Source organism: Prunus dulcis, chromosome 1 (assembly GCF_902201215.1).
Source record: "Prunus dulcis chromosome 1, ALMONDv2, whole genome shotgun sequence".
Lineage (NCBI taxonomy): Eukaryota > Viridiplantae > Streptophyta > Magnoliopsida > Rosales > Rosaceae > Prunus > Prunus dulcis.
The window spans coordinates 41,757,897-41,784,425 of record NC_047650.1 but is presented as its reverse complement, the minus strand read 5'-3'; the positions used below and the strand labels follow the sequence as shown (position 1 = coordinate 41,784,425).

The 26,529-nt window shown below is 36.1% G+C and overlaps 4 protein-coding genes across 6 annotated transcripts; 3 read left to right on the top strand and 1 right to left on the bottom strand.

Annotated features, from left to right (window-relative positions):
* On the top strand, positions 1-4,190 carry LOC117615821 (aminotransferase ALD1, chloroplastic). The gene is made up of 10 exons (XM_034344977.1): positions 1-68; positions 158-189; positions 308-375; positions 777-893; positions 1,705-1,767; positions 2,030-2,134; positions 2,284-2,334; positions 2,772-3,089; positions 3,173-3,379; positions 3,897-4,190. The coding sequence occupies exons 1-10, from the start codon at positions 1-3 to the stop codon at positions 4,188-4,190; spliced, it is 1,323 nt and encodes a 440-aa protein (XP_034200868.1).
* A 519-nt stretch (positions 4,191-4,709) lies between these two features.
* Positions 4,710-7,500, bottom strand: LOC117615878 (F-box/kelch-repeat protein At1g22040-like). Of its 2 annotated transcripts, none has more exons than XM_034345045.1 (2): positions 7,158-7,500; positions 4,710-6,465 (listed from the first exon to the last, which is right to left on the bottom strand). In XM_034345045.1, exon 2 carries the CDS (start codon positions 6,382-6,384, stop codon positions 4,954-4,956), a length of 1,431 nt encoding a protein of 476 aa, XP_034200936.1. In that variant the 5' UTR covers positions 6,385-6,465; positions 7,158-7,500; the 3' UTR covers positions 4,710-4,953. The 2 variants fall into 2 exon arrangements, with proteins under 2 accessions (XP_034200936.1, XP_034200937.1); XM_034345046.1 differs by having other exon boundaries at positions 4,710-6,455.
* Positions 7,501-10,565: 3,065 nt separating this feature from the next.
* LOC117615595 (protein SODIUM POTASSIUM ROOT DEFECTIVE 3-like) lies at positions 10,566-12,307 on the top strand. Its single transcript, XM_034344698.1, has 3 exons — positions 10,566-11,068; positions 11,201-11,276; positions 11,917-12,307. The coding sequence occupies exons 1-3, from the start codon at positions 10,601-10,603 to the stop codon at positions 12,036-12,038; spliced, it is 666 nt and encodes a 221-aa protein (XP_034200589.1). The 5' UTR covers positions 10,566-10,600; the 3' UTR covers positions 12,039-12,307.
* Positions 12,308-19,943: 7,636 nt separating this feature from the next.
* Positions 19,944-26,261, top strand: LOC117635768 (sulfate transporter 1.3-like). Of its 2 annotated transcripts, XM_034370138.1 has the most exons (11): positions 20,239-20,361; positions 20,536-20,743; positions 20,840-21,014; positions 21,103-21,168; positions 21,271-21,384; positions 21,469-21,585; positions 21,664-22,268; positions 22,443-22,528; positions 22,623-22,699; positions 23,196-23,298; positions 25,879-26,261. In XM_034370138.1, the coding sequence occupies exons 2-11, from the start codon at positions 20,571-20,573 to the stop codon at positions 26,013-26,015; spliced, it is 1,653 nt and encodes a 550-aa protein (XP_034226029.1). In that variant the 5' UTR covers positions 20,239-20,361; positions 20,536-20,570; the 3' UTR covers positions 26,016-26,261. The 2 variants fall into 2 exon arrangements, with proteins under 2 accessions (XP_034226023.1, XP_034226029.1); XM_034370132.1 differs by lacking the exon at positions 25,879-26,261 and having other exon boundaries at positions 19,944-20,361; positions 23,196-23,778.
* Positions 26,262-26,529: the final 268 nt, after the last annotated feature.

The following is a 26,529-nucleotide window of genomic DNA, read 5'->3' as shown; positions in this document are numbered from 1 at the left end:
ATGTACAAGTTTCCTGCTAGTACATTAGTGTCCCATGCAATCATATTGCAGCCTGTTATTGTTCAGGCCAGGTACTTTTCTGCTTGCACATATAGTAATGTCATTGCCCTTCTGTTAATATGTAACCTTTTTTTCTTCTTCTTGGTTTGTAATTGTTATGCAGTTTCAAGACCCAAAAGGACCTACTTGGTATGAATTGCACTATCTCTCCACTGCTTCATTCGATTATCCCTGCACACACACAAATATCATAATTTTTTCAATGTTTGATTTGATCTCTAACATGATCAAGTGTAATTAAAACCAGGTTGTCGTACAAAGGTACCTCGTAATGTAAACATGGAGAAATTGCGGAATGGCTATTTGTTTCCTGAGGTGATTTTATGTTATTTCATTCATTTCTATCTTGGCTTCGATTCATCTCTTAACACAGTAGTCAGTAACTATTACTAAATAACTTTTGTTCTTTTTGTTGGATATAACAACCTATTTACATTCCCTTTTCTTTCATCAGTTTGGTTGAATATGCATCTGGTTTAACTTTAAACTTTAAGCATTATTTATATTTTATACTCGATCGAAGCTTTATAAAACTCTTTTAATCAAATTGTCCTGCAAAATATGATACTTTTATTGCCTCCACAGCTCAATTTTAGTGTTGATTTATAAAGTCTAGCAAATTTATGTTTCTTTTACTTTGCTAATTCAGCATTTTGAGTGTCCTCATGATCACCTGAGATCTCTTACCGCTCATCATTCTTTTGTCATTAATTCAGATTTCAAGGCTTGAGGTTCAACACATTGAGAAGTACCCAAATGCAAAGTTGATAAGCCTTGGGATTGGTGATACAACAGAACCAGTACCACAAATCATCACAACAAGCATGGCTAATGTTAGTAATTTCAACTGAATTTTTACCTTCAATGTAGATATTATATTTCTATATTTTTCTAGTTTAGATGTTTGATTGTGTCCTAATTTCCACCAAGATTAAATAGCCTTAAGGTGCAATTCTGTTCTGTGCATGGACACAGACAAATTAGTAATTTTAAATTTGTGCAGAAATAATTAGATGTAAACTCAGTAAGGGCAATGATAATGCAGTAGTTTCAGTTCACTGAGGGCTCTGTTCTGTTCAGGCAGAGGGATATCGTATGTTCTGGTAAAAGTGCATAAGGTGTTATTGTGTTGAAATCCTAGCAAAAGGTGCACTAGAAACCAAATGTTATTAGGTGGTAAACATTTCTTTTGAGATATCAGTTTTTACTACTGTTATACGGTTAAAAGTATTTGTATCCTGTGTATAAATCACAAAATTTTCATCGAAGATTGAATTTCTGCCTTGGACAGTTTTATCGACATCAAGTACATCTAATTGATTGAATGTCTAATGCCCTGTTTGTATGAGAAGATGCTAGTTTTCGGATCTGAAACCTGGTTACGGAGATGATGCATTTCCGGATTTATGTGCTTACTGTTTACAGGGCTAGTTGTGAACACATCAGTAGTCTCTTGTTATATGAATACATCCTCAGCACAACAAAATGTACACATCTCATTTTGGTTGCAATTGGATATGTTTATTTAAATGAGGGATTTTGGTTTTTCTACTATGTTCAAGTTGATCATATTAACTGTTAAGAGAAAAGAATTGGATGGACTTTTTGAAGAATTGGAATGTTTAATTCTTTGGTGTTTTGCAGTATGCACATGCCCTTTCAACTGTGGACGGTTATACAGGATATGGCCCTGAGCAAGGCAACAAGGTACATAGTACATACCATACTGCTTGGTTTAGCATTTATCATCTGGTGCATCAAATTAGTTACCATTTTTTCGGTACAGCGGTTCATGAAATTTATATAATTTAGTTTTTACTAAAATGTGTGGTCCACATTCACAGCCTCGCAACATAACTCTAGAGTAGAAAGCGTTACCATATACATGCGTGTGTGTGTGTGTCTCGCAGCTAGATGGTGTCCTCACTTGGTACTTTTTATGACATAAACTTCTATCATTTCTACATAGGCATTGCGGAAGGCAATTGCAAAGGAATTCTATAAAGATCTGCCCATAAAAGACACAGAAGTTTTTGTATCAGATGGCGCACAGTGTGACATTACTCGGCTTCAGGTACTCAGCCGTTTAAGTTTGGTGGATGCTAGTTATCTTTTCTATTTTTTGGTTTTTTAGTTTCAAGTGTTGCTTACTCTTTCCTGTGTTAAATTCTGAAAATTACTACAATGCTAGAAACAATGATTTCCCTTCTGTGGTATTTACAGCTACTGCTGGGTTCCAACGTGACGATTGCTGTGCAGGATCCATCATTTCCGGTGAATTCTTATAATTCTAAATACTACGAGTTTACGTCACTTTTTTTTAGTGCTTACCACTATACTAGTAGCTTATGTACATGTCACCAAATCTTCTTCAATGCCAAGTGATGGATGCTAAGCATGCTGCTCTGTAGTTTTCTGGAAACCCTGATATTGGGTAATCTTATGTTGCTAGACTCATGTTTCCAGACAAATGCTTATTGAGAAAGCCTCAGAATTATATGCAAAGTGACATTCAAGACAATTATGATATTTTTTTCTTTTCAATTCATTAACACATTCTATTGGGGATTCATATTCTTTTCGATACAATTTTACAATAGAAAGTTTCCCAATGGATGCTACATTTTCCTCTTGAGCATGGCTATAACCAAATCGTGAACTTAACACAGCTCAGACATATTCTGATATGGAATGGTATATATTCATGGCAGGCTTACATAGACTCAAGTGTGATAATAGGTCAGGCTGGTGTTGAAGATGAAGCTGGAAGGTATGGGAGCATTGAATACATGAAATGTGGGCCCCACAATAACTTCTTTCCTGACTTGGCAACCACTTCAAGAGCAGACATTATCTTTTTTTGCTCTCCAAACAACCCCACCGGTCATGCAGCAACAAGGAAGCAATTAGAACAACTTGTAAATTTTGCAAGGGAGAATGGATCAATTATTATCTTTGACTCTGCGTATTCATCTTATATAAAAGATGATAGCCCTCGATCCATTTATGAAATTCCTGGTGCTAGAGAGGTACATAAGTTTTTATTATTATTTTCTTTACTATCTAAATTCTGTTAGTGCATGCTTTGATTTATACAATCATGGTTTTGCAGGTTGCCATTGAAATTTCATCATTCTCAAAATTTGCTGGGTTCACCGGTGTCCGGCTTGGTTGGACAGTTGTTCCTGAGGAGGTCTTGTACTCAAATGGGTTCCCTGTTATACATGACTTCAATCGCATTGTGTGCACTTGCTTCAATGGGGCGTCCAATATTGCTCAAGCTGGTGGACTGGCATGTCTTTCCTCAGAGGGTTTCCTGGTAAGTTTTAAAGTCCAAATTAAACAGAACATGTGAACCGATCTATATTCAGCTTTAACGTTGATTCTTTGTGTGCCTGTGGGTGTGCATGAGGATTTTGCATGTGTCCACTTCATTTCATTGTTTCCTACTTTCCATGCTCATTTCCATTTTCACTCAATCATGAGTATTTTCATAGTAACAATAGAAGAAGAACACTTACGTGGCTGCAAAGTCTTTCAAAGGACATAAATCTCCACAAATAATTGACATTTTCATAAATATACATTTTGTAAACATACTTTCCAAACCCAAGAAAACCCCAAGGGCTTTTACTTCTTTATGTACGTAGGGGTGATTTTATTTTAGGACTCGAGATCCCACATTGGAAAAATAATATATCCTAGAGTGGTTTAAGAGCTCTTGAGGCACCCTTTCCTTACCCGTTTTTTGGGGCAAGTTCTACCTATGGATTCTTAACAGTTTAGTATTGAAATCTCTAGCATTTTTATAATGTTAATGGCAAATTGTGTTTCAGGCTGTGCGTTCTCTGGTTGACTACTACATGGAGAATGCGAAGATATTGGTTGAAACATTTGCTTCTGTGGGTCTAAAAGTATATGGCGGCACAAACGCTCCCTATATTTGGGTGCATTTTCCAGGCTCAAATTCTTGGGATGTATGCACCAAAGTTCTTGAGAAAGCACACATAATTACAATTCCAGGCTCTGGTTTTGGTCCATCTGGTGAAGAGTTCCTGAGAATTAGTGCTTTTGGCCACAGAGAGTCTATTCTAGAGGCCTCATCTAGGCTTAAATCCCTATTTCAATAGGAAGCACAGTTAGCATGGCTAAATCAGATGAGCTTGGGTTGGCCCAACTTTACAGTTTGATATCTCAGAACATCACTGGCTTGTAATAAATATACTTTTTTCATTGGCTTTTCCCTTCTTTTTCACGTACACGACCAAAACAAAGATACCTTCTTTTTATGTGATGACAAGTCGATATTTTAAATTATTCTAAATTTCTTTGGGGGGGATTAGAATTCGGGCGCAAGGGGCAAACACACTGCCATGTCCAACTAATCTAACTAGTTCTGCAACCAAAAATTGCTCAGCTTAAATTGCTTAGACTCGCTTGTACTTATTTTAAAGTAATAAAAAATAAAAACATGTCCCAACTGATACCTCCTGGCCAACATCCCATTCTCAGTAGAAATGCATCAACATCTGATGCACCACCATCAAACATAAAGAAAATACTAAAAATGTATATTTAATGTAACCTAGAGATAATTGAGCTAACTGCGAAATTAATTCAAAAACAACATGATAGAACGGGAAAGGAAATAGATGGAGACAACCGGCCTTATACTATGAATATGGAAAGAGTACACTATATCCTGAACCTTATAATTTTGCTTCTTTAGAAGTACAAATGTAATGCTTACATCCAGTAAAGAGCTATCACAGTGAGTTGATGCTAATTTCACACTTCGAAAGGATAAAAAGGGTAAGAAAAACTTACAGCAACCATATCAACCAACACTTTGCATATTGAGCTGTACTCACAATATTAAGAGAAGTGCAATCATCAAATATCAAGGACCAGACAGCTAACCAGTTCAGCCACCGGTGCACTCCTTGTGGCAATTACCTTCCAAAGATCTAGTTCTGATTCTGTTGGTCGTTCAGCATGTTCAATGTGGTCAACGAGTGATGAGGATGAAGCTGCTGAGATGGAAGCAACATTATTCTGCACATACACCTGCAGAACAGCAATATTTCGATTGGCATCCTTTGTGATCACATGAAGCTTCCCAAGGAATCCAGCAAGCAAATAGGGAGACTCTGATTCAGTGAAGTCACGAACTGGAACATCTTCTGCAACAACTTTCCAATCATCAGCTAGGTAATCGTATACCTTGATCTTCGCATTATCAGGAGAACTAGAAGGATCCAGTGCATACAATTCACCATCAACAGTGGCACTCATTTTCGTCCCTGCCTGTCTTGCCGGCCAACCCTCCCCCAAGCCAATTGGCATTTCAACCCATGAATTCGCCTCTGGATCATAAACCTCTCCTCCAACATCAACAAAAAAGGGCCAGCAGTATAAACTCTGTGGAACAAACAACCTTCCCCTGTATGAAGTCAATCCAGTAGCAATAGGCTTGAGCAGATCAGCCAAAAATGCAGTTGGTAAGACCTGAGCTTTTGTAAAGGGCATGCTTGGTATTTGGGACCACACACCTGTTTTTGGATCAAATACTTCAGCTGATTGAAGAGGGGTCAATCCACCATGACCCCTAGTAACCCCTCCAACAGCATAAAGCTTATCATCTAAGATGCCTGTCTTACAATAAGCTCTACCAATTGACATTGGACTTGATTCACTCCAAGAGTTTGTAACTGGGTTATATCGCCATGCACATCTCAGGGCTGAAGCCTTGGAAAATCCACCTAGCACATAGAGGCAGCCATCAACAGCCCCAACAGAGCAACCACAAAATGGCATTCGATCCATTGCGTCCTTCCTCCCAAGCCAACCCATGATGACATCTGTAATCCTGATACTTGAGCCTGCCATATTCCACATTCTAAGGGCAGCTAAACCCTTCCTAGATTCATCTTCACGAGAAACATTTGGCATTGGTGGCAACCTTTGCCATCTTCCGGCCAGAGGATCAAGAGCATACCATATGAGCTTATCATTTGCGACCTTTGTTAATATATAAAGCCATTCCTCTGTTGTTCCCATCTCTTTTCTCAAGGAGAAAAGTTCAGCACTCAAAATAGTGGCTTTCCAGGTCCTTGACACCGACTTCAATTTCAAATAGTGGATCCTAGGTATTCTGGCAAGAATCTGAATAGATATCTCGTCAGGAAGGCAGGGAATCAATCTTGGGTTTTTCTCATAAAAGCTTGAAGACAACCTTGGCCTCTTGCATGGTGCACTCTGTAAAACCTCATAAGGTTCATTCCCTCTAGTCCTGGAATGGTTCAAGCTCAAAATAGTCCCCATGGGTATCTTCCTCCAACCTCGTTAGATTATAATCAAACTGAACCTCTTCAATCACAATTCTACCATCACATCTACAAAAAACTGAAAATCTAAATAAATAAGGGATGGTATGAGGAATTAAGAATCAATGTCCAACGTCAACTACCAGAAAGCAAATCACATTTTCATTTTTAAAAAACTATAAAATAAAATAAAAACAAACAAACAAAAAGAGAAACGAGCAAGCAAGAGACTGCAATGCAAATCACTTGAATCAACCTTGTCCACCATTTTGCCTCCTTCAATTCAAGATTTGACAAGCACCCAAATATTATAAAAGCTTCATAATCAATCAATGTTCCTAACAGCTAAATTATATAAGAAAAAAAGATAAATCGTCAGTCTTAAAATATTCAGACCAAAAGAAGAAGAAAAAAAAAAGGTTCATAAGATATCATAAACTAAATGGGCATATCCGAACCAAAAAAAAAAAAAGGCACTGGCCTTAGCAATTGAAACAAGATGAACCCAGAGCTTCCTCAGCCTTGCTTTATCCTCCAAATACAGCAAACCCATTTTATCTTCACAGCTAAAAGTCTAAAATTTACAAAAGAAATTCACTTTCTTATTTGTTTGTCTCAATTTTCTTGACCATCAAACAGAAAAATTCGACACAACCCCTTAAAACTTCAATTTCATAAATGAATATTCAATCCTTCGAGAAAATCAACCAAAATTGAGACAAGGAAATTGAACAGGAAAAAAAGAGAAGAGAGCAAATCGAGACTGTTCACCTGGGAATTTGAGAAATTAAACGGCAACGAGAAGCTGTGTGCTTGTGCTTGCTGCGAAGCTTAATAGCGAGGCAGTACCAAGAGTCATTGGCTTTTTCGCGCAATTCCTTCCTCAATCCCCTCAGTCCTCCTCACTTTATTTGTTTTTTCTTTTCTTTATTACGATTTTTGCTTGTTTGCGTGCGCCACCGAACTCATCTGATTCGCTGCAACGCAGTCCAGGTGTTCATCACATTTCTGAAGTAATTTTTTTGTTTTTACAGAATAGAACACAACTACAAATAGGACTGGAATTTTTAACCCAAAAACCGTCTGAATCGGCCTGGTGAAGAACAGTTCGGCTCACGGTTTGATCCAACTGAACTAACAACAGCAAAAAGTCGCTAAATATATTTGAAGTTGGAGTCATGAGGTTTCGAACACTTCACGGACGTGCTTATTTTGACTCGTTAAAATTTTGCTAGGAAAAATTCACTTTGATAAAAATCTAGTCGAAGGGAAGAGTATAGTGCGCATATATAGGTGTGGGTGCAGTCCGATCCGATTTGGTTTCTATCTCACACTAAAACCCGATACAATTCAATCAGTGCGGTTCGATTTATTTTTGGTGAAAAAATTTATGAAATTGGTAGATTCGGTTTAAACCAATTTCGGTTTTTTTTTTTCAAATTTTGGACAGGATTTTTTATTATATATTTTTTAACTTTTTTTTTTATTATTACAAATTCCAACTAAAATTTTATTTTTAGGCTTAAAAATTCACAAATAACCTAATTTGATGTAAAGAGAGATGATTGGGCCTAGAAAAGAGAGATGATTGGGCCTAGAAAAGAGAGATGCTTTGAAGTTGGGCTTGGGGAAATATTAGTTATGAGATTAGAAATTTAGCATTGGACTTAAATAATTTTTTTAATTAAAAAAATACATAGTCGGTCCAGTCCAGTCTAATAAGATGTGAAAATGGCACTGAAATCGATTTGAATTTGTCTAGTTCAGTTCGATATCGATTTGTTTACTTTTTAGTTAACACAATTTTTTCTGTCCGGAACGGCTTGATATTCCTGTTTTCCGGTCTTGATGCCCACCTTATGCATACATTCTGTATATATGTAAAAAGTTGTTGAATGCTCCTCCTAATAACGGCATGGTTGAATTATTTTGAAAATGCAGTACAAATGATATTAGTCACACGTTTGTCTCCTACAAAGTGAGCTTCTATTTGTATAAAAATTGCTTCCATACCATTGCAGAATGTACAAGTATTGCCATTCATTTAATCCCTCCTAAGATTAGAGTAATACCAACAACATCTAGGCTATTTTCATAAAACATTTCACTATATAAAATGGTTTGAAAGATTCATAAAATAATTCATATGCTCTCTTTAATAAGTAAGAATATAATCTGAGCTCATATGTTACCTATATGATGATAAGAGCATTAAGAGTTATATGGCATAATAAGCTATTCATATAAATTTTTGTATGCTTTGAGAAAAATTTTATAGCCTCTTCAAGAATCCTAAATATTTTATAACTTTTAACATTTGAATAAGTTGCAACAATATTGAACTTGAATTCAAATTCATAACCCAATTAAAGTACTCAATTGAAGCAATTGGATCATTTTCATTTCACGGAAAGGGTAAAGAGTAGTTCTCAATAGTTCAAGGCTCTCTACTCTCTTATTCATCTTTAGTGCCTACTAATTATAGTCATTCATCACCCATAAGTGGTGGTTAAAAGGCATAATTACAAATGATAAATTGTAGTGCATATAGGTTACAATCCTACAATGATAGTTATTATTGAGAGGAATTATAATGGACTTATGATGGCTATTATGGAGGGCATTATAGTGGGCATCCATAACCTATGAATTTACAACAAAAATCAATTTTGAAGGTTCTTATTCAATATGTTTACGGAGAAATCTGACATGGTAGATGATAGTCTAGCTAATCTTGGACATCAATTTGATAATCCTTGTATTTGGTTCTCCAACTTTCCTAGTTGTGTTTTGTTCAGAATAAAATTTAATTTATATGCTTTAAGGATCCGCAGGGATCCTCTTTGTCCCTTGTATTTTTCAAAAACAAAAAATAGCTAGCCTTCCATGCCATATGTATGAAAATAATCAATATAACCCAGGCCCTTTCTGTTTGGTAGCAGGTAGCATTTACCAAAAGGACGTGGTAGACTTATATATCGCAGAAAATTAAGATACAGGGTTGAATACTTTTTTTTTTTCTCACTGAATTTTACATGAAAATTTAATTTGGTCATTGAGAAATTTTTTTAGCAAAATTGATCATTGTGTTTCCTAAAGTTTACAATTTATAGACATTCTATTATCTTTCGTTAACTTTCTTTAAGTGCAATTTTTATTTTTATGTTTTACAATTTAGGGTATATTGTGCTATTATGGTTTAACAAATTTGGGGAAATTTTGGGTTAAAATCAGAATTGTGAGGTATAAGGTCATAGATTAGATGCTATATTGAAGCTCGAATCAATTGAGTGAAAAGTGTATTGTGATCACTTTAGATGGCAAGCAGAAGATGCCAAAAATATATTGGAAAGTTGTTGATTTCATTTTAATTTGATTTGCCTTTTTCATTTTCCATATACCTCACAATTTCAATTTCAACTCAAGATTTCTCTCAATATGATAACTCCTAATAGCACAATATATCCTAACTCGTTGAGTTAGAGGAAAAAGTCTAAAGGTGCTTCTTAAAAAATTTAAAATAAAAACTTCACTTAACGGAAGATAACGAAATGTCTATAAATTATAAACTTTGAAAAACACAGTAACAAAAAAAGTATTTAATCATAAGATATATATATATAATCATAAGATATATATATATATATATATATATATAGAGAGAGAGAGAGAGAGAGAGAGAGAGAGAGAGAGAGAGAGAGAGAGAGATGGGGTATTATTGGATCGATGGAGTCAACTAGAGTCATTTTCATGAGATAAATATGAATATAGGCAATGTCTCTGAAGGGAAGGGACCATTAAATAGAGAAAAGACAGGATGGTTGGAGTCATTCAAAACACAGAGTGTAAAGGAGTACTAGAAATGAAACTGGCAATGCAACTGCAATGCCTGCCAAACCCTCCTGCTGTTAGCTAACTCATAAACACAGCATGTTTCAGACTTTTAGTACTTTTTCTCATATCATTTATATATATCTACTTCTTTGTATATGCTTCTTACATTACTATATATATATACATACACTCTACTGTTATTTACCTTTACCAGCTGGCTAACCTAACCTTGACAAAACATTCAAATACATTCTGTATCCTTTTACTATTTGCTTTAATATAAAACTTACCACTTAGCTAATCCTTCCTATCCAATGCTACCTTCTCTCTCTCTCTCTCTCTCTCTTTCTCTCTCTCTCTCTCTCTCTAGATTGCTAGCCATGAACATAAAAAACAGTTCTACTAGTACTAAGGAGAAGAAGGATAAGAAGATGATGATCATGAGGGGCTTCATGTGCCAGTCTCCGGCAGCGACCGCCGTTTGTATGAGTAGAGCCGATGCTCGCTCAGTTATGGTGCCTAGAAGATCATCCACTAGTAGTCTTAATAATAATTTTGATATTACTTTCAATCGCACACACTACACAAGATCACTGCTCAACAGCAACAAATACTACTACTCCAGGCTCCTCACTTCTCCTCCTCCTCCTCATCATGTTCATGATCATGGCAAAATATCGCCCTTATTAATTATGCCGTCCACCAGCAAACAAGTAGGAGCTGATCATCATCATGATCTTCTTCCTCTTACCCATCAGCAGCCAATGTCCTCAAAGACGATCGAAAAAAGACCGTCCTCTCATTCCGATTCAGTCCGGCCTTCATCCGCCGACGACAATGTATTTCAGGTAAAGATTAATTACTTTTATTTACCAAGTTCATCAAATTTTCCAACCATGAATATGAATACTATTCGAAATGCTCTTCTTGTTATACGGTGAGAAGGGACAACACTGTGTTATATATGTTGGTTGTTGCAGGTGGTTGTTATGAGAGTTTCTATTCACTGTCAAGGATGTGCTGGTAAAGTGAAGAAACATCTTTCTAAAATGGAAGGTACGTACGCCTTTGCTTGCTACATCAATGTGTCAACATTAATTCAAAGGCCTTTTTCTCCTTACTTCTTTCATTTTCTTGTGTTTCTTTTTTCCTTGGATTTGTTGACATTAATTGCATTATAAAAGGTTTACTAAGATGTGCTAATACGATAAAAATAAGAAATATTTAGTTATATATCTATTTTTAGCACAAGTGATATAGATACCTTATACCATTTAATTTCTATAAACAAACTCGAAAAAACCCAAAAAATGACAGCAATCCTTATTGAATTTAATTGTGATTACTTTAATGCCCTGCTGAGTGTTTTCCGTTTTTTTTAATGAGTTTTGAAGTTGAGCTTGTTTTAAAAAATTGATGGCAGCTTTGTAATTTATATGAAGTTTGAAACCTCTTTGTTATATTGTAAATGAGCTTTGGGTGTGTTTCTAAAATTCATTTCATACAGATTTTTTATAACTTGGGCCCTTATATTGAGTATAATAGTGAATCTCCCTAAAAATAATAAAAATTTCTTTATAAAAGTGCAATTAGCATGCGCTAATAAGTGGTGGTTTAAGGGTTAGTTTTTACATTAAGCAAATGATTAATACTTTTGGGATTTTATTTTATTTTTTAATAATTCTTTTTATACCAGGAGTTACATCATTCAGTATCGATCTAGAGACAAAGATGGTAACAGTTAGAGGACACGTGTCACCATCTGCAGTGATGGAAAGCATTTCAAAAGTGAAAAAAGCAGAGTTATTACCCTCTTGAATCCATTCATTCTAAGGTTACCCCATATGGAAGCAAAAGTGGATCCAATTTTAATATTTGCCATTACCTCCGTTGTGGGTAAAACATTCCAAAAGGTGGTCCTCCATAAACAATAAAAGAGGCCATGGGGGTGTGTTTTTTGTGTTGGTGTGTTTGATCATCATGTGAGCTGTAGCCATATTGATGGTGATGTGTATTCCTTTTCCTATCGCCAATTCGAAGTGATGTTGATGTATCATAGTTAGAATTACAATATGCTACTGGACCCAACTGACCAATTTTTTTTAAGGACTTTTCTTATTGAAATGGGTGATAGCATATTAAACTCACACACACAATACGGATGCTAGGATTCGAACCCAAGATCTTGCCTGAGGGAGTAAATTCTCCAAACCACTACACCAGTGGATTCTTTGCAACTGACAATTTCTTTTTGGTATTGGTTAATTGAGTCGTTCTATGGTGAGAAGCTTTATTTCTTACCTGTTTTTCACTGTCTTCTTCGGGCCAACACCCTTATTTGGTTCTTAGGTTTTAAAATAGCCTCTCTTTTATTTATTTATTGAAATCTCTTTAATTAATTAATTAATTAATTTATACAAACAATACATGGGAGAATTGAACACAACTATGTTGTTAACTACTTGAGTTACATGAACTCACATTTTCTATTTCTACTTCATCAAAATAAACCTAATAACATTCTAAATTTGCATAAGAGAATTACATGTTTTGTCAAATGTTAATGTATGAGAAAATTAATAATACTCAGTCTTGTTTGCTTTTCCATAATTTGAGAATTATTCAATTCGGTTTCTTTTCACAATTTGAATCAGTTGGTATAAAATATAAGGCCCTAAAATATACGTAAATTATTGATTGGACTAGTTCGGTGTAGTGAGTTTTGAGTTTTTGGCACCAATGTCCACATTTATTTTTAAGGATTATGACTTTGCAAAAGAATCCACTAAATTCAAATTTTTGTTATCATTTGTTTATCTTAATGATATCTTCTTTGTTTACTGAAAAGATAACCTAGGTTTAGATTTTGTTGAAAATATAACTCGGTTGAAACAGTAACTCGAGCAAACCGGCCGGTTCACTTGAAACCAGTCTAAAAAAATTCCATAATATTTAGAGGCCTTGAAGCCAAGAGGAATCAAACCCCTATCTCCAAATGTAACACCACTACACTAATGAACCTCCTTGTGCTTTTTAAATATAGTGAACATACTTACAAATTTCCTAGCTTCGTTGTCTTTGTAAATGTTAGGGTTAAAGCTTAAAACCCTAAGTCATTCTTACATTTTATCCTAACATCCTCTGTCTCCTTCTCTCTTTTCTTCATTTCTCTTCATCTCGCTCTTCTTCTCTCAAGCCCAACCAGACCAACAAGCATCATTTTCTTTTCTCCATTTGTAGATTCAACATCATCATCTCTATGTTTGTCGTCTTCTTCTTCAACTGTTGTCATCAGTTCGGAAACTGAAATTAACCCAACATTGAACCGTCTATTCAATGAACTGAGAACTACAATTTTTCAATGGGGTGGTTTGGCTTCAGCGACAGAATGTGCTTCACTAAAAGCGTCAATTCGATTAGTTGTTTGGGCCTCTCGAATCGATTTACTTTGGGTACCTCGCTCTTATTGGAAACAATGCATCTACATACAAGTTTGGACACATTGTTGTCAATTTCAGACCATTGATTCTCGAGTCATTTTATAGTGAGGACTTTATACATAGCCTTTAAGTGAGATCTTATCTCTTAATTATTGGATCAAATTAATTAATATAATCCAACAATTAAGAGATAAGGTCTCATCTAATGGCCATGTATAAGACCCTCATTGTAGAATTCTTGATAGCTTCCCAACACAAAACTTATTTTTGGTGAACCCATGGTCCAATGCTTTCATTGGGGTTCTATTTTTTTACTATCTAATAAAGGTAGGCTCCACATATAAGATTCACTCGACCCCAATTTATAAAAAACAGACTACAATACCCAAACTCTAGAAATAAACCCAGTTGATTTTCAAACGGGCCAATTATACCAACTAGGCCTCAAAACACCTAAAAACTACACCCCACAAAAACCCAAGCCTCGACTCCATTTTTATAAATAAAAAATCTCAAGTATAAATAAATAAACAAAAAATAGACAAAACAACACGAAAACAAGCAAAACGATGTATCGTGTTCTTCTATCGCGGCCTAATCAGTCTTATTCTAAATTTCTTTTGGCAAATAAAAAGAACAACCTCAACTGTAATATCGTGCATGCTAACATGCAACGCATACACAAGAAAATAGATGTACATCATTTATGTAAATTAGTCGTCTGACTTGGGACTAGGATACCAATGGATTGATTGTGTGTGTTCCTTGGGCTAGTACAGCAGTAACAACCATAGTAGCATGTAATTGGGTATGATTGATTGGGAATACCTAAACCAACAAGTTGATTTTGATAGCCTTTTTTCTTTTCGAAAAGAGTATAGTGAGGAGTTTAGAGTGAGGAGCTTATTTGAGAAGTTCAATTCCATCATCAACAAATGTGAGCAAATGAACCCCTCAAATAAGCTCCTCACTCTAAGCTCCTCATTGTAGAAGCTCCCCCTTTTTTTTACCATGAAGGCTTATGTGGATTTTCAACCCAAGTATGGGTCGAGTCCAGCTTCCCTGGCAAACAAGGGCGGAACAAGGATTCAATGTTTATGGGGCGGGGGCGAAAACTTAAATTTATCATTTTTCCTTGTTACCTCTTTCCATATCCTATAGATATAATAAAGGGATTTAAAAAAAAAAAAAAGATAAAGCCAAGTCCACTCCTGCAAAAAAAAACTCTTTTGTGATGGAGATAGTATTATTTTGTTATCTTCGACCAATAATGTAATGACATGTTATCCCACGTGTCATTTTACTATTGATCAGAAATAGCAGAAAGTATTATCTCCGTTGAATGAAAGTTTTTCTCCCATTTATGACCAGGGCTCCCTCCGAGCAGAACGACAAAAGGAAGAGCGCCTTAAAAAGCTGTTGTTTGTCCCTAATCAACCCCGCATGTCTTTGGGAGTAAATTTGTCCGGAAATCGTGCTTTTGTTCACCGGTAAATCTCTCATCATTACTGCATTACTGCTTAAATCTTTAATTAAAACGAATTTATTTAATATAAGACAATCTAATATTCTGCAATTAAAAAGAAGAAACTCAACTGCAATATCGTGCAAACCAACACGAAGAAAACACTTGCACATCATCTATCTGTACTTGTGTTTCTGTATAGACTCCTTCTCTTTCCACTGCAGCAATGGCGATGGCTTTATCTTCTCATCGTCACACCAACAACATGCACTTTAATACTGAATTGGGAAATTCAACGCATTTAGATTCATTGAACCTGGACGCAGTTTCAGTCCACCCCCTTTGGTCAGAGGTTTGACGTCTTTGCAACTCTAGATAATATATTTTTGTGTATTTGTACATGGTCGACTCGTCTCACAACAACAAAGGAGCATGTTGTCTATGTCTGCATTTATTTATTATTTATATTATTTTATTAGTTTATTCTGTTTAATCATTGTTGCGTTGGCTTTGGCCGTGCTCCTCTCGCACACGCTGACGTGTCGCCAGCGACTATTTTTTAGGTGCAAACACTGGTAATCTAATTTCTACATCAAATCCTCCATTGTAAGATAATACAGGAATCCCCACTGGTTGGTTAATTATTAGATTCTTCATCAAATCCTCCATTGTAAGATAATTCAGGAATCCCCACTGGTTGGTTAATTATTAGATTCTTCTTTTGCCTTAATGGTCTTGGCATAACTCCACTCCTGTGACCCTATTAACAATGAGGTTTTTTTAGCAATAAGTTTTTAGCTCAAGTGATTAAGAGCAGTTACTTTGCTCTTTATAAGATTATATGTTCGAATCCCCCTTCTTTGATAACACGTGTTTTTGTTGTTGACAAATGAGCGATAGAATTAAGGGATTAGTCGAATTTCTTTACACATGCGGGCTCGGTTGTTGGACTAACTGAACCTTACTCTCTCAACAGCAAATGGAAGAATGAACCTTACCTCATATGAGGGTGAGGATAAGATAAAACCACTGTTTCCGAAGCTATGAGTAACGTTGAACCTTACCTCGCGTCGGCATTCAATGACTCTATATTGAGGATATGATTGACGAAATAGATAATTTGTAGAGTTTATTGGAATTTATATGTATGTTTGTATATCATTCGATGAATCTGAAAATAAATTATTAGCTTAGTTGACCTAAAAGTTTAGCATTTGCTATGGAAAATACTAGAAATGTTGTACTCCGAACAATGAAAGGGAATAAGATAAAGACATATTGTCCTCTTTTACATAAAACCTTTCTAAAAATTCCTTTCATTCATGCTCTCCGAAGATTTCATCGCAATCCTTTGACTAAAGTCTGTTGCTCATCAACCTTTTCCTAAACTCTAGCTTTAACTTGTGCCATACATGAAAAAAATTATGAAGATTGAAGAAAACTATAGCAAACGGCCTCCAGTCTAGTGGAAAAGAGCACTTGAAGATCAATAATCTCTGATTCGAATCTCGTACTACCTTAGAAGTGTGTGAGAAAAAATCATCCTCCCGTTCCTAATTGACAACAAAAAGAAAGAAAGAAAAACCTATAATGCAGGAATGAGGGCACTGAGGCACCGCTTGCAGGATGAGATGATGCTTTCCGTATTATTTGTGTAGAATACTATTATCTCACAAACATACTAGATGCATACTACTAATGCATCATTGACAAACAAACTTAGGGTCCCCTATAATTATTGTTATTTAAAATTCACTCAATCCATAATTACATTCTGGCCTCATTCTTTTGTTTTTATTTCATATATGCCTTTTGCTCACATATGAAATAGCGTTTTTTCTTTTGTCTTTCCCTCCTGGCATGGACGTCTGAATGTTAACAATCTAAACAAAAAGATGGATGACAAGAAAAGAGCCATAAAATGCTTTAAATGTTCTATTATTATCGTCAAAAGAAGAAGAAAAAAAATGTAATTTACTATTTTGTCTTTGGCCGTATTACTACATAAACATTACTAAAGTTTATTTTTTGTCTCGATCCGATGACAATCTTTCGCAGTAGTATCAAAGAGTAAGGCTATAAAACTATTGTCGTTGTTTTATTAGAGTAAACCCACGCAGTGATGCAACATATTATACCACACAGTAATGCAAAATATACACAAATTATGTAAATAGGCTTGTTGCTCAAGTGGTTAGGAGTATTTATTTCTATACACGAGGTCATTGTTCGATTCCCTCCTTCCCTGATATCGCTTGCATAAAAAAGAGAGAAAAATTATTGAAATTCATAATCATAGAGTCGGATGCACATACATATTTCCTTTTGATACAAGCCATAATGGGGGGATGAGGAAGCGACGAATGATCTTAGCCATTGAGCTATAAGCTCTTTTACAAATGCATATATCTATAAAGTCTTTTCTCGGTGAACTTGGCCGGGAAAGGGGTCAAATTTCATGATGCTATAATAGTTAAATAATTTCTTATTTGGCTAGGTTAAATGCACGATATAGATTATTGAACTACAGTCTAAATAGGAATCCCTTTCTGGAAGGGCATTGTGTTTGTATGTAAATAAACTAATGTATGAGTTTGACTTTTTCTAATTTTAATGTATAAATATGTTTCAATAAAGTAAATGTTAATATCATGAGTCATTGTCAGTTGTTGATTAATACGGCTGTTATAATCGATTTAGAATTTATGTTAAGTCCTAGTACATGGCATGGAGCCAACAAGAGAGGCTATCCGACCAATGGATGGCATGGAAGGACACAACAAGAGAGGGACTATGTGACGACCGATGAAAGTGAAGGGAGAAAAACAATTGCAATTTGATTACAATATTCCATAACATAGGAGGGCACGTAAATTAGCAAGACTTGACATCGCCCCAGCTAAATCTGAATTAGGCTTGTTTGCTTAATAAGCCTTTAAATCTTGAGACAGATCAATCACCACGCTTATTGTTTAATTTGTAGCAAAACTCAAACTCTTCTTTTTTACCTTGGTCTCACTCTCTCTTCAAGACTTATGAGAAGAGATTCAGAGTCCAAGCTTTCAAGATTCTCCATTGATCCACATTCAAGTTTAAAGGTGCCAACTTGCTCTCTCTCCACTGATATTTTGCTTACTTGTTTTCTTTTTGAGACTTTCAATTGAAACCCTTTTCGTAACAGTGAAGTTATTAACTTAAAAAACAAAAATAATTGAAAATTAATTATGGGTAATTTGACTTTATTTATATATTTATATCTGTAATTATCAACTGGAAAAACAATCTGGGAGTGGTGGAAAGAGAACCACCATCACCATGAATGGCTGTCGTCTAAAGTTCAGAAAAGCCAGCTAGCAAGTGTGAAAGAGATGATGGAATTTGTATGTAATTTGTATTGTATGGTTGTGATATCAACGTGTGTGGGTTAAGCTCAGCTTGTTTTGTTGACTATACATTCAACGAAGACCATTATTAAACACATAATAAAGTTAGGTTTGATATGGAGTAATAGTTGTTAAACCTCATACAATAGACAGAAGTATCCAAATCCAAGTAAAGAGCAAAATTACATTTCAAATTAATTTTCCCATAAATGTATGCAAAAATTTGTTTGATCATCCTTTGCTTCGTGTCGTTAAAATATCGACATGTATGAATTGTAACATTCTAAACAAATGGATCCTCACATTCCAGAATCGAACTATGCCATTTGAACCGGAAAGAGAATCCCCATACACCAACCATTGTTGATCTCAAATCCCTTTCATGCCCTCTAATCTGAATCTTAGTACCCTTAAGTAGTTCCGGCCCTCTTGATTTTGGTTTTTGGCTTAAAATTAATAGAGGAGTTTCATTATTATTCTTTTCTTGGGTTTTCTTTGTTTCTTTTTTGGATTTGTTTTTGTGATTTCATTGGCTAGCTTTTTTCTATTTGCTTTTTCTGGGTTCAATGGCTTGCTTGGAAACCCCTCAAATGATCTCCATCAGACTTTTCAACCTATTGTGCGAAATCATTTCTCTTTCTCCTGTTAAAGATAATAAGAAAAGAAGACTAAAAACAGGGAAGCTATACTTTCAGGTGGGCAAACCAGATTGGTTTAGACTTTTCAATTCATAAGTGAAAGTGCAAATCATAGACTTTTAGGCTTTAGCTAGCAAAAAGGCCACTTTGTATGGTTGATGCAGAGGATCAACTCAGTAATGGGATCTCAAAGTCAACATAGCTGGATGATTGGATGCGGGTATAGTCTATGCCAACTATCGGATTAACAGCGCAACCTGTTAGTGTATATATGTTAAGTCAATGGTTATAAAAAAATTCCAAGTTTGCTTTGTTTTTTTTTTTTTTCCGTTTTTGTTTTGTTTAATGTCGACTTGAGAATACTCGGCCATTGGGGTTACTTGTAAACGATAATATCATGCTTGAATATCATATCTTGATACTCCTTTCAGCTCTTTGGATTTGACTTGCATTCCTTTTCAAAGCTCTATAAATATGAGCATGCAAGAGCTTTCCATAGCTAAATATAATCACTTTCTAAAGCAAGAGAATCTGAGAGTTCCTGTTTGATTTTGCCTGGTAACTATCTATCTTTATCAGCAGATAACTGCTTTCTTTTTCATACTATCTGCCTCCTATGCTAGAACGTACGGTACAGATTTACAGTCTGACAACATAATCAGTTTGTTAGAAACATATACGTTCTGGCTTGCACGACTTGACTTAATGAATCTTATCGTTATGTGCATTGACATTTCTATGCTCTAAATTTGTGTTTGAACTGTAACAGGGGAGCTTTGTTGTAGAAGTGGAGCACAATGAGTAAGCGAATCAGCGACGACGATGAGGTGGGAAAGGAGGCTGACATCAGAAGCGGACCTTCGTCGAATCGGCAAGTTAATCCGACATTGGAGCAGGAGCAGCCATATCCTCATCAGCATCAGGTTCATAAAGTTGGAGTGCCGGCAAAGCAAAACCTGTTCAAGGAATTCAGTGCGACCGTGAAAGAAACTTTCTTTTCAGATGAGCCCTTGCGTCCTTTCAAAGACCAAACAAAGAGGAAGAAGATTCTGCTTGGCCTTGAAGCCCTTTTCCCCATACTTCGGTGGGCCAGGGACTACAACCTTACTAAATTCAGAGGAGACCTCATCGCTGGACTTACCATTGCAAGCCTCTGCATTCCTCAGGATCTTGGATATGCAAAGCTTGCCAATCTGCCTGGTCAGAATGGCTTATGTGAGTGCTTCTAATCCTTTCCCTGTTCAATTTTCTATATTATGTTAGTTATATTTGATAGATTTAGAGCATCTGACCCACAGACAGTAGCTATGTACTAGTTATGCAAGGCTTTAAATTTCCGATGTGATTATTTATTGATACAAAATAATACGCCTGTCATGTGTCACGCAGACAGTAGTTTCGTGCCGCCTCTTGTTTACGCGTTCATGGGCAGCTCGAGGGACATTGCGATCGGGCCAGTGGCCGTGGTGTCTCTGTTGCTTGGGACTATGGTGCAGAATGAGGTTGATCCTACTAAGAATGCCCATGACTATCTACGGCTTACTTTAACTGCTACATTCTTTGCGGGAGTCACACAACTCACTTTAGGATTTTGCAGGTATATATGAACTGATATATATCACAATGATTTTATATACATGTAGGGTATAAAAATTAAAAAATGATTTATTTATTTATCTATGGCATTTTCCAGGTTGGGCTTCTTGATTGATTTTCTGTCTCATGCTTCCATTGTTGGGTTTATGGGTGGAGCTGCCATTACCATTGCCCTTCAACAGCTTAAAGGATTACTTGGCATCAAGAATTTTACCAAGAAGACTGATATTGTTTCTGTCATGCGTTCAGTAATTACCGCTGCACATCATGGGGTACTCATAATTTAATTACCATGTCAATGATTATTTATTTATTTGATGAACATCATATTAATTTTGCCGCTCTGTTTTAATCTTACAGTGGAACTGGCAGACTATACTAATTGGAGTCTCATTCTTGGTTTTTCTTCTGTTGACCAAGTACATCGTAAGTCTATTTTTTTATTAAAAAAAATTATATATTCACTAATTAATCATGGATTAATTAATTTATTCAAGCATGCGAATACTGATGCTGCTGCTGATGCAGGGTAAAAAGAAGACGAAATTGTTTTGGGTGCCTGCAATTGCACCTTTGATCTCCGTTATCGTCTCCACCTTTTTTGTTTATATCACCCGTGCAGACAAGGAAGGTGTTGCAATTGTGAGTAGCTTTTCCTGTTTTTAATGTACATTTAAGTTTTCTCAGTTGTCACATAAACATATATTAATCCTTCTGTTATTTCAGGTGAGTAAAATAAGGAAGGGCATAAACCCAGCTTCTGCTGATTTAATTTATTTCACTGGAGACAACGTTATCAAAGGCTTCAGGATTGGTGTTGTGGCGGGCATGATAGCCTTGACGGTAAGCTTGCACCGATCAAATTAACTTTGATGCAACAAGTAATTATAGTGAACATGTGTCCATTGAACAACTTTGCAGGAAGCTATTGCAATTGGAAGAACATTTGCTGGGATGAAGGACTATCAGCTGGATGGAAACAAAGAAATGGTGGCATTGGGAACCATGAACATTATTGGTTCCTTGACATCCTGCTACGTTGCCACCGGCTCCTTCTCCCGCTCTGCCGTCAATTACATGTCCGGCTGCCACACGGCGGTCTCAAACATCATCATGTCTCTGGTGGTCCTTCTCACTCTGGAACTCATTACGCCCCTCTTCAAGTACACGCCCAACGCCATTCTGGCTTCCATCATCATTTCCGCAGTGATTGGCTTGATTGATTTCGAGGCCATGAAGCTCATCTGGAAGATCGACAAACTTGACTTTGTCGCTTGCATGGGAGCCTTCTTCGGAGTCGTTTTCATTTCCGTGGAGATCGGTCTTTTGATCGCTGTCTCCATTTCCTTTGCCAAAATTCTCTTGCAAGTCACAAGGCCACGGACCGCGCTGCTTGGAAAGCTCCCAAGGACTAATGTTTACAGAAACATTCTACAGTATCCCAATGCCACACAAATTCCTGGCATTCTCATTATTAGAGTTGACTCTGCAATTTATTTCTCCAACTCCAACTATATCAAAGAGAGGTATGTATGGTACGGATGCATAGATTAATTTGCCGCGCATTTGCGTTGGCAGACTATGAATCTGGATCGTCGATCATATTAGTTCTCGCCTAAATCTTAATCCAGATTCATATAGTTTAGCAATATACGTCTAACAACAGTACTAATTGACACTAACTAACTAATTTGTTGCAGAATATTGAGATGGGTCACAGACGAAGAAGAAGAACTAAAGCAAAATAGTCTACCCAAAATCGAGCACCTTATTGTGGAAATGTCGCGTATGTGAATTCTAATTTTTTCCACAACTCAACCTTACAATATTAAGCTCCATTTTTGGTTTATTATTAATTCATTGCTTTTCATCTTTCTCAGCTGTCACTGACATCGACACTAGTGGCATTCATGCCTTGGAAGAGTTATACAGAAGTCTTCAGAAGAGAGAGATTGAGGTAAATCCATTTCTTACAATTTACTGCAATTTAGAAGTGGCTTCGGTATGAAGTTAGGCATGCTAGCTGAAAATTAACTGATTCGACCATATTGCTAAATTAAGGTTCGTTTGTTGCGCTCGATTATATGAGTGCGTAGAATTTACAATAATTCTAGTGAGGTCCTTGGTGGCCTAAAAACAACTTGGATTAGATTATGTCTAATTCTGCTACACCCAACTGTACTAGGATTATCAATCCCACCAAAGAGGTGGAAAGTTGAGTGGGATTATGTAGATTCCTACTAGGATATACTTCAATTAATTTGGTCTCTTAATTAAGTGGAGCGCGCCAAACACATCATTGAATTAGTATTATCCTCTTCAATCCAATATGATCCAATCCAATCCGAGTTCAGTCACCAAACATGCCTAGCCTTGGGATACTAGGAAAGAAATAAATTCCACAAAAGAAATTATGAGTTGATGTTGCAAATTTAATTTTGGTTATTTTACAGCTTGCTTTAGCAAATCCGGGGACAGTGGTGATGGACAAGATCCATGCATCGGAATTTGTTGAATTGATTGGAAAGGGCAAGATTTTTCTTTCAGTTGCAGATGCAATCCTTACATTTGCTCCCCTTTACGAAGAACCTTGATTAATTCGATCCACAAGCCAGGGTTGAAGGTTCTCCAACAAACGACTACAATGTTGATGTACTTGTGATTTTTCTTTTTGTTCTTCCCCTCTCCTTTTCTGCCTTGCAGTTTTTTTCTTTCTGCCTAGGGTTGAAGGTCCATTCCTACTCCCCGTATCTCTACTTCTGCTAACGACTGCTAGAATTAGGATATCGAGAAAGAGGGTAGACTGTAAAGGGTTCAACCTATAAGTCAGGCATGCTAGATTAATGTATCAAGAAAGATAAGCATGCAGTGATTAAATTCTTTCCTCCTGCCAAATTGTGAAAGAAATTGTATCTTAAGTAAGGTTGTCAAGTGACTCCATAAAGCTCGAGCTTGTATAGGGCTTGGCTCGAATTTGGCTTGTCTGAGCATGGCTCAATTGTAATATAAACAAAACAAGCTAAGCTTGAGGTTTAGTATGTTCGGCTTGCAAAACTCACGAGTAGCTTGTTTATCTTATGTGTGCTCGTAATACACCTTTTTGCTCCCATGGAACCTTCTCTTATAAGATCTAACGGAAATTGGCCATTGATACGGATCCAAAACGTTCATTTCTTTCCATTCGTTCTCTTTATTACTAAGTCATGAATCATGTTAAATTGTTAATCGTGAAATTAGTTTGACGGTCAATTTTAATTTGACTTTAAAGTACAATTAGCTAAAAATGATAAAGCCTAGATACCTGAGTGTTGTATGACAACAACTCAGATAAGCCCAAAGGAAGGAGAAATTATAGAATAATACGGATGTACCACGTCAGCGTATGATACTCCTATTCAAATTTTAACATGTGTCCATTTTTGAAAAGAAATTAATTACTTTATTACAGCTGGACTTACTTAACTTTTATCTTTTAAAATAAAATTAGAAAAGTCTTTAAAAATAAAATTAAAGAACTTTCCAACCCTCCGTCTCCAACTCAAATCTGTGCCACCCCTCGCCCTTGCTCTTGCTGTCAAATTCCTAGGGTGACGTCTGTAGCACCTTTCAAAGTATGCTTCAACTCAATCCACATCGGCTATGCCTTCCATTGATTTTGTGTTGCAGAATGAGTGTACTAGAGAGTGTGTTTGTAGCAAATTCAATGGTGCAAGTGAACAAAGATGTGTTATGTTTGGGATTTGTGGATGCTGGGCTGTGCCCAAGTAACCCAAGGTGCTGCCATTGTGATCAAAGCGCATCAATTGGAGGACAATCTTCTTCAATTTGATTTGGCTAATAAAAGACTTGGGTTCAAAATCGGATTCTAAGGTGAATTGTCTGCTGAGCATCCGATTTTGAAGAGGAAGAGCAAGGAGAGGGGTGGCACAGGTTGGCGGTAATGGGTGTTCGGGTTGGGGATGAAGGGTTGTTGGAAAATTCTTTCTTTCTTTCTTTTTTATTTTTCTAATTTTATTTTAAAAGATAAAGGTTAAGTAAGTCCAGCTGTAATAAAGTAATTAATTTCTTTTCAAAAATGGATACATGTCGAAACTTGAATGGGAGTATCATACGCTGACATGGTACATCCATACTATTCTATAATTTCTCCAAAGGAAGACCCAATACCACCATTTTCGACCATAGGTTTTCTCCTTTCATACTGTGTGGTTGTGTATATAAGATAGACTTTAGCCATGATCTCCATCGTGAAGTTGTGTTGACATGAGAGAAATCTCCACTCCACATTGCTAAAACTGGATGAAGGATATCTGAGTTTACAAGGTTCATTAAGCCACTAACAATAAAAAAATTGCAAAGAAAGCAACGGAAGCAAGCGACCATATTAGAGCTTAATTAAATCTTAAACATGTCCATGGATCTTTAGACTCATATTAGAATTTATAGTTCCACAACCGTTGTGGTGCTTGCCAAAGAACCTCCGATACCAACGTTACATAATATTTCTTGAAATATTATGTATGAAAATTAGTTGCGGAGAGAGTGATTCAGAGTTTTGATCCAAGACTTGCATTATCTGTTTATGACTTGTGTTATTCTACTTTTACAGAATCAATTTATGAAATGAAATTTTGATAAAGAATAAAACAAGTACATAATCAGCAGAAAAATGTTACAGAATCAATTAATTAAATGAAATTTTAATAAAGACAAAACATACAAATGGGGTCACCCGTTTACATCAAATAAAAAACAATCAGAGAAGCTCAATGAATTCTATAGAAGCAAGAATGATTTTGGCACTCCAAAAACAACCCTTAAATCCCCTTACACTTCTCGTGTTTGAGAGAAGTAATTTTTTGGAGTGCTAAAATCATATCTCGTGCAAAAGCAAAGCTAATCCATGGTAGAAATATTATGAGCCCTCCTCATTCTGCTTGCCCACGACCCTTCCTTCTGTGCCATACGGCAGTTGGACTTCCTCTTCAACTCAAGAACTTGTTGTCGCCATCTATTTTGTGCTGCACCAACACCATGGTTTCTTATATTATCCATCTTGAAACCAACCCTAGTAGTAGTACCAACACAAATTTTCAAACCCAATTCGTAATCGTATTCTTCGCGCAACACCGGATCCAATAGCGTCTTGTAAGCCTGATTCAGTCGAACAAATTCCTTGGTGGAAGAAATGGAAGGATCATGGCAAACGTCTGGATGATATCGAAGAGCCATGCTTCTATAAGCTTTCTTTATCTCATCTTTGCTTGTATTAATATTGGGATTTAGACTAAGCAGCTTGTAGAAATTGGTGCTCTCATTTTCTCCATCCTTCACCTTATAAGTAGATGATGACTTGTAATTAGTGGCTGATCTGCATGTAATTAAAGACAGCTTAATAGTGGGTTTGCGTTCATGGTGGTGGTCTTGTCTATGGCTATGAGAAAGATAAGTTTTAGGAAAAGCTACACTGTTTAGGCTTGAAGTCAGCGAAAAGTTCATGGCGTTGAATCCAAGTTATGATTCTAGCAATGGATTTTGGGAATGCATGGGAGAAAGTAAGGTGGGTTAAGCTTAATATATAGTGGGAGCATATACTTTGTATACTAATTTATAATATCATAGTTTAAACATTTTTAATTGGGAACACTATTATTATTGTTAAATAGCATTATTTTATTTTATTTTATATACAAGTGATAGTCTAAATTACTAATTTATTATGTGGAAAGCGACTCGAATTTTAGCAAAGACATTGGGTACACTACCCTGATTAACTGACCTAACTCA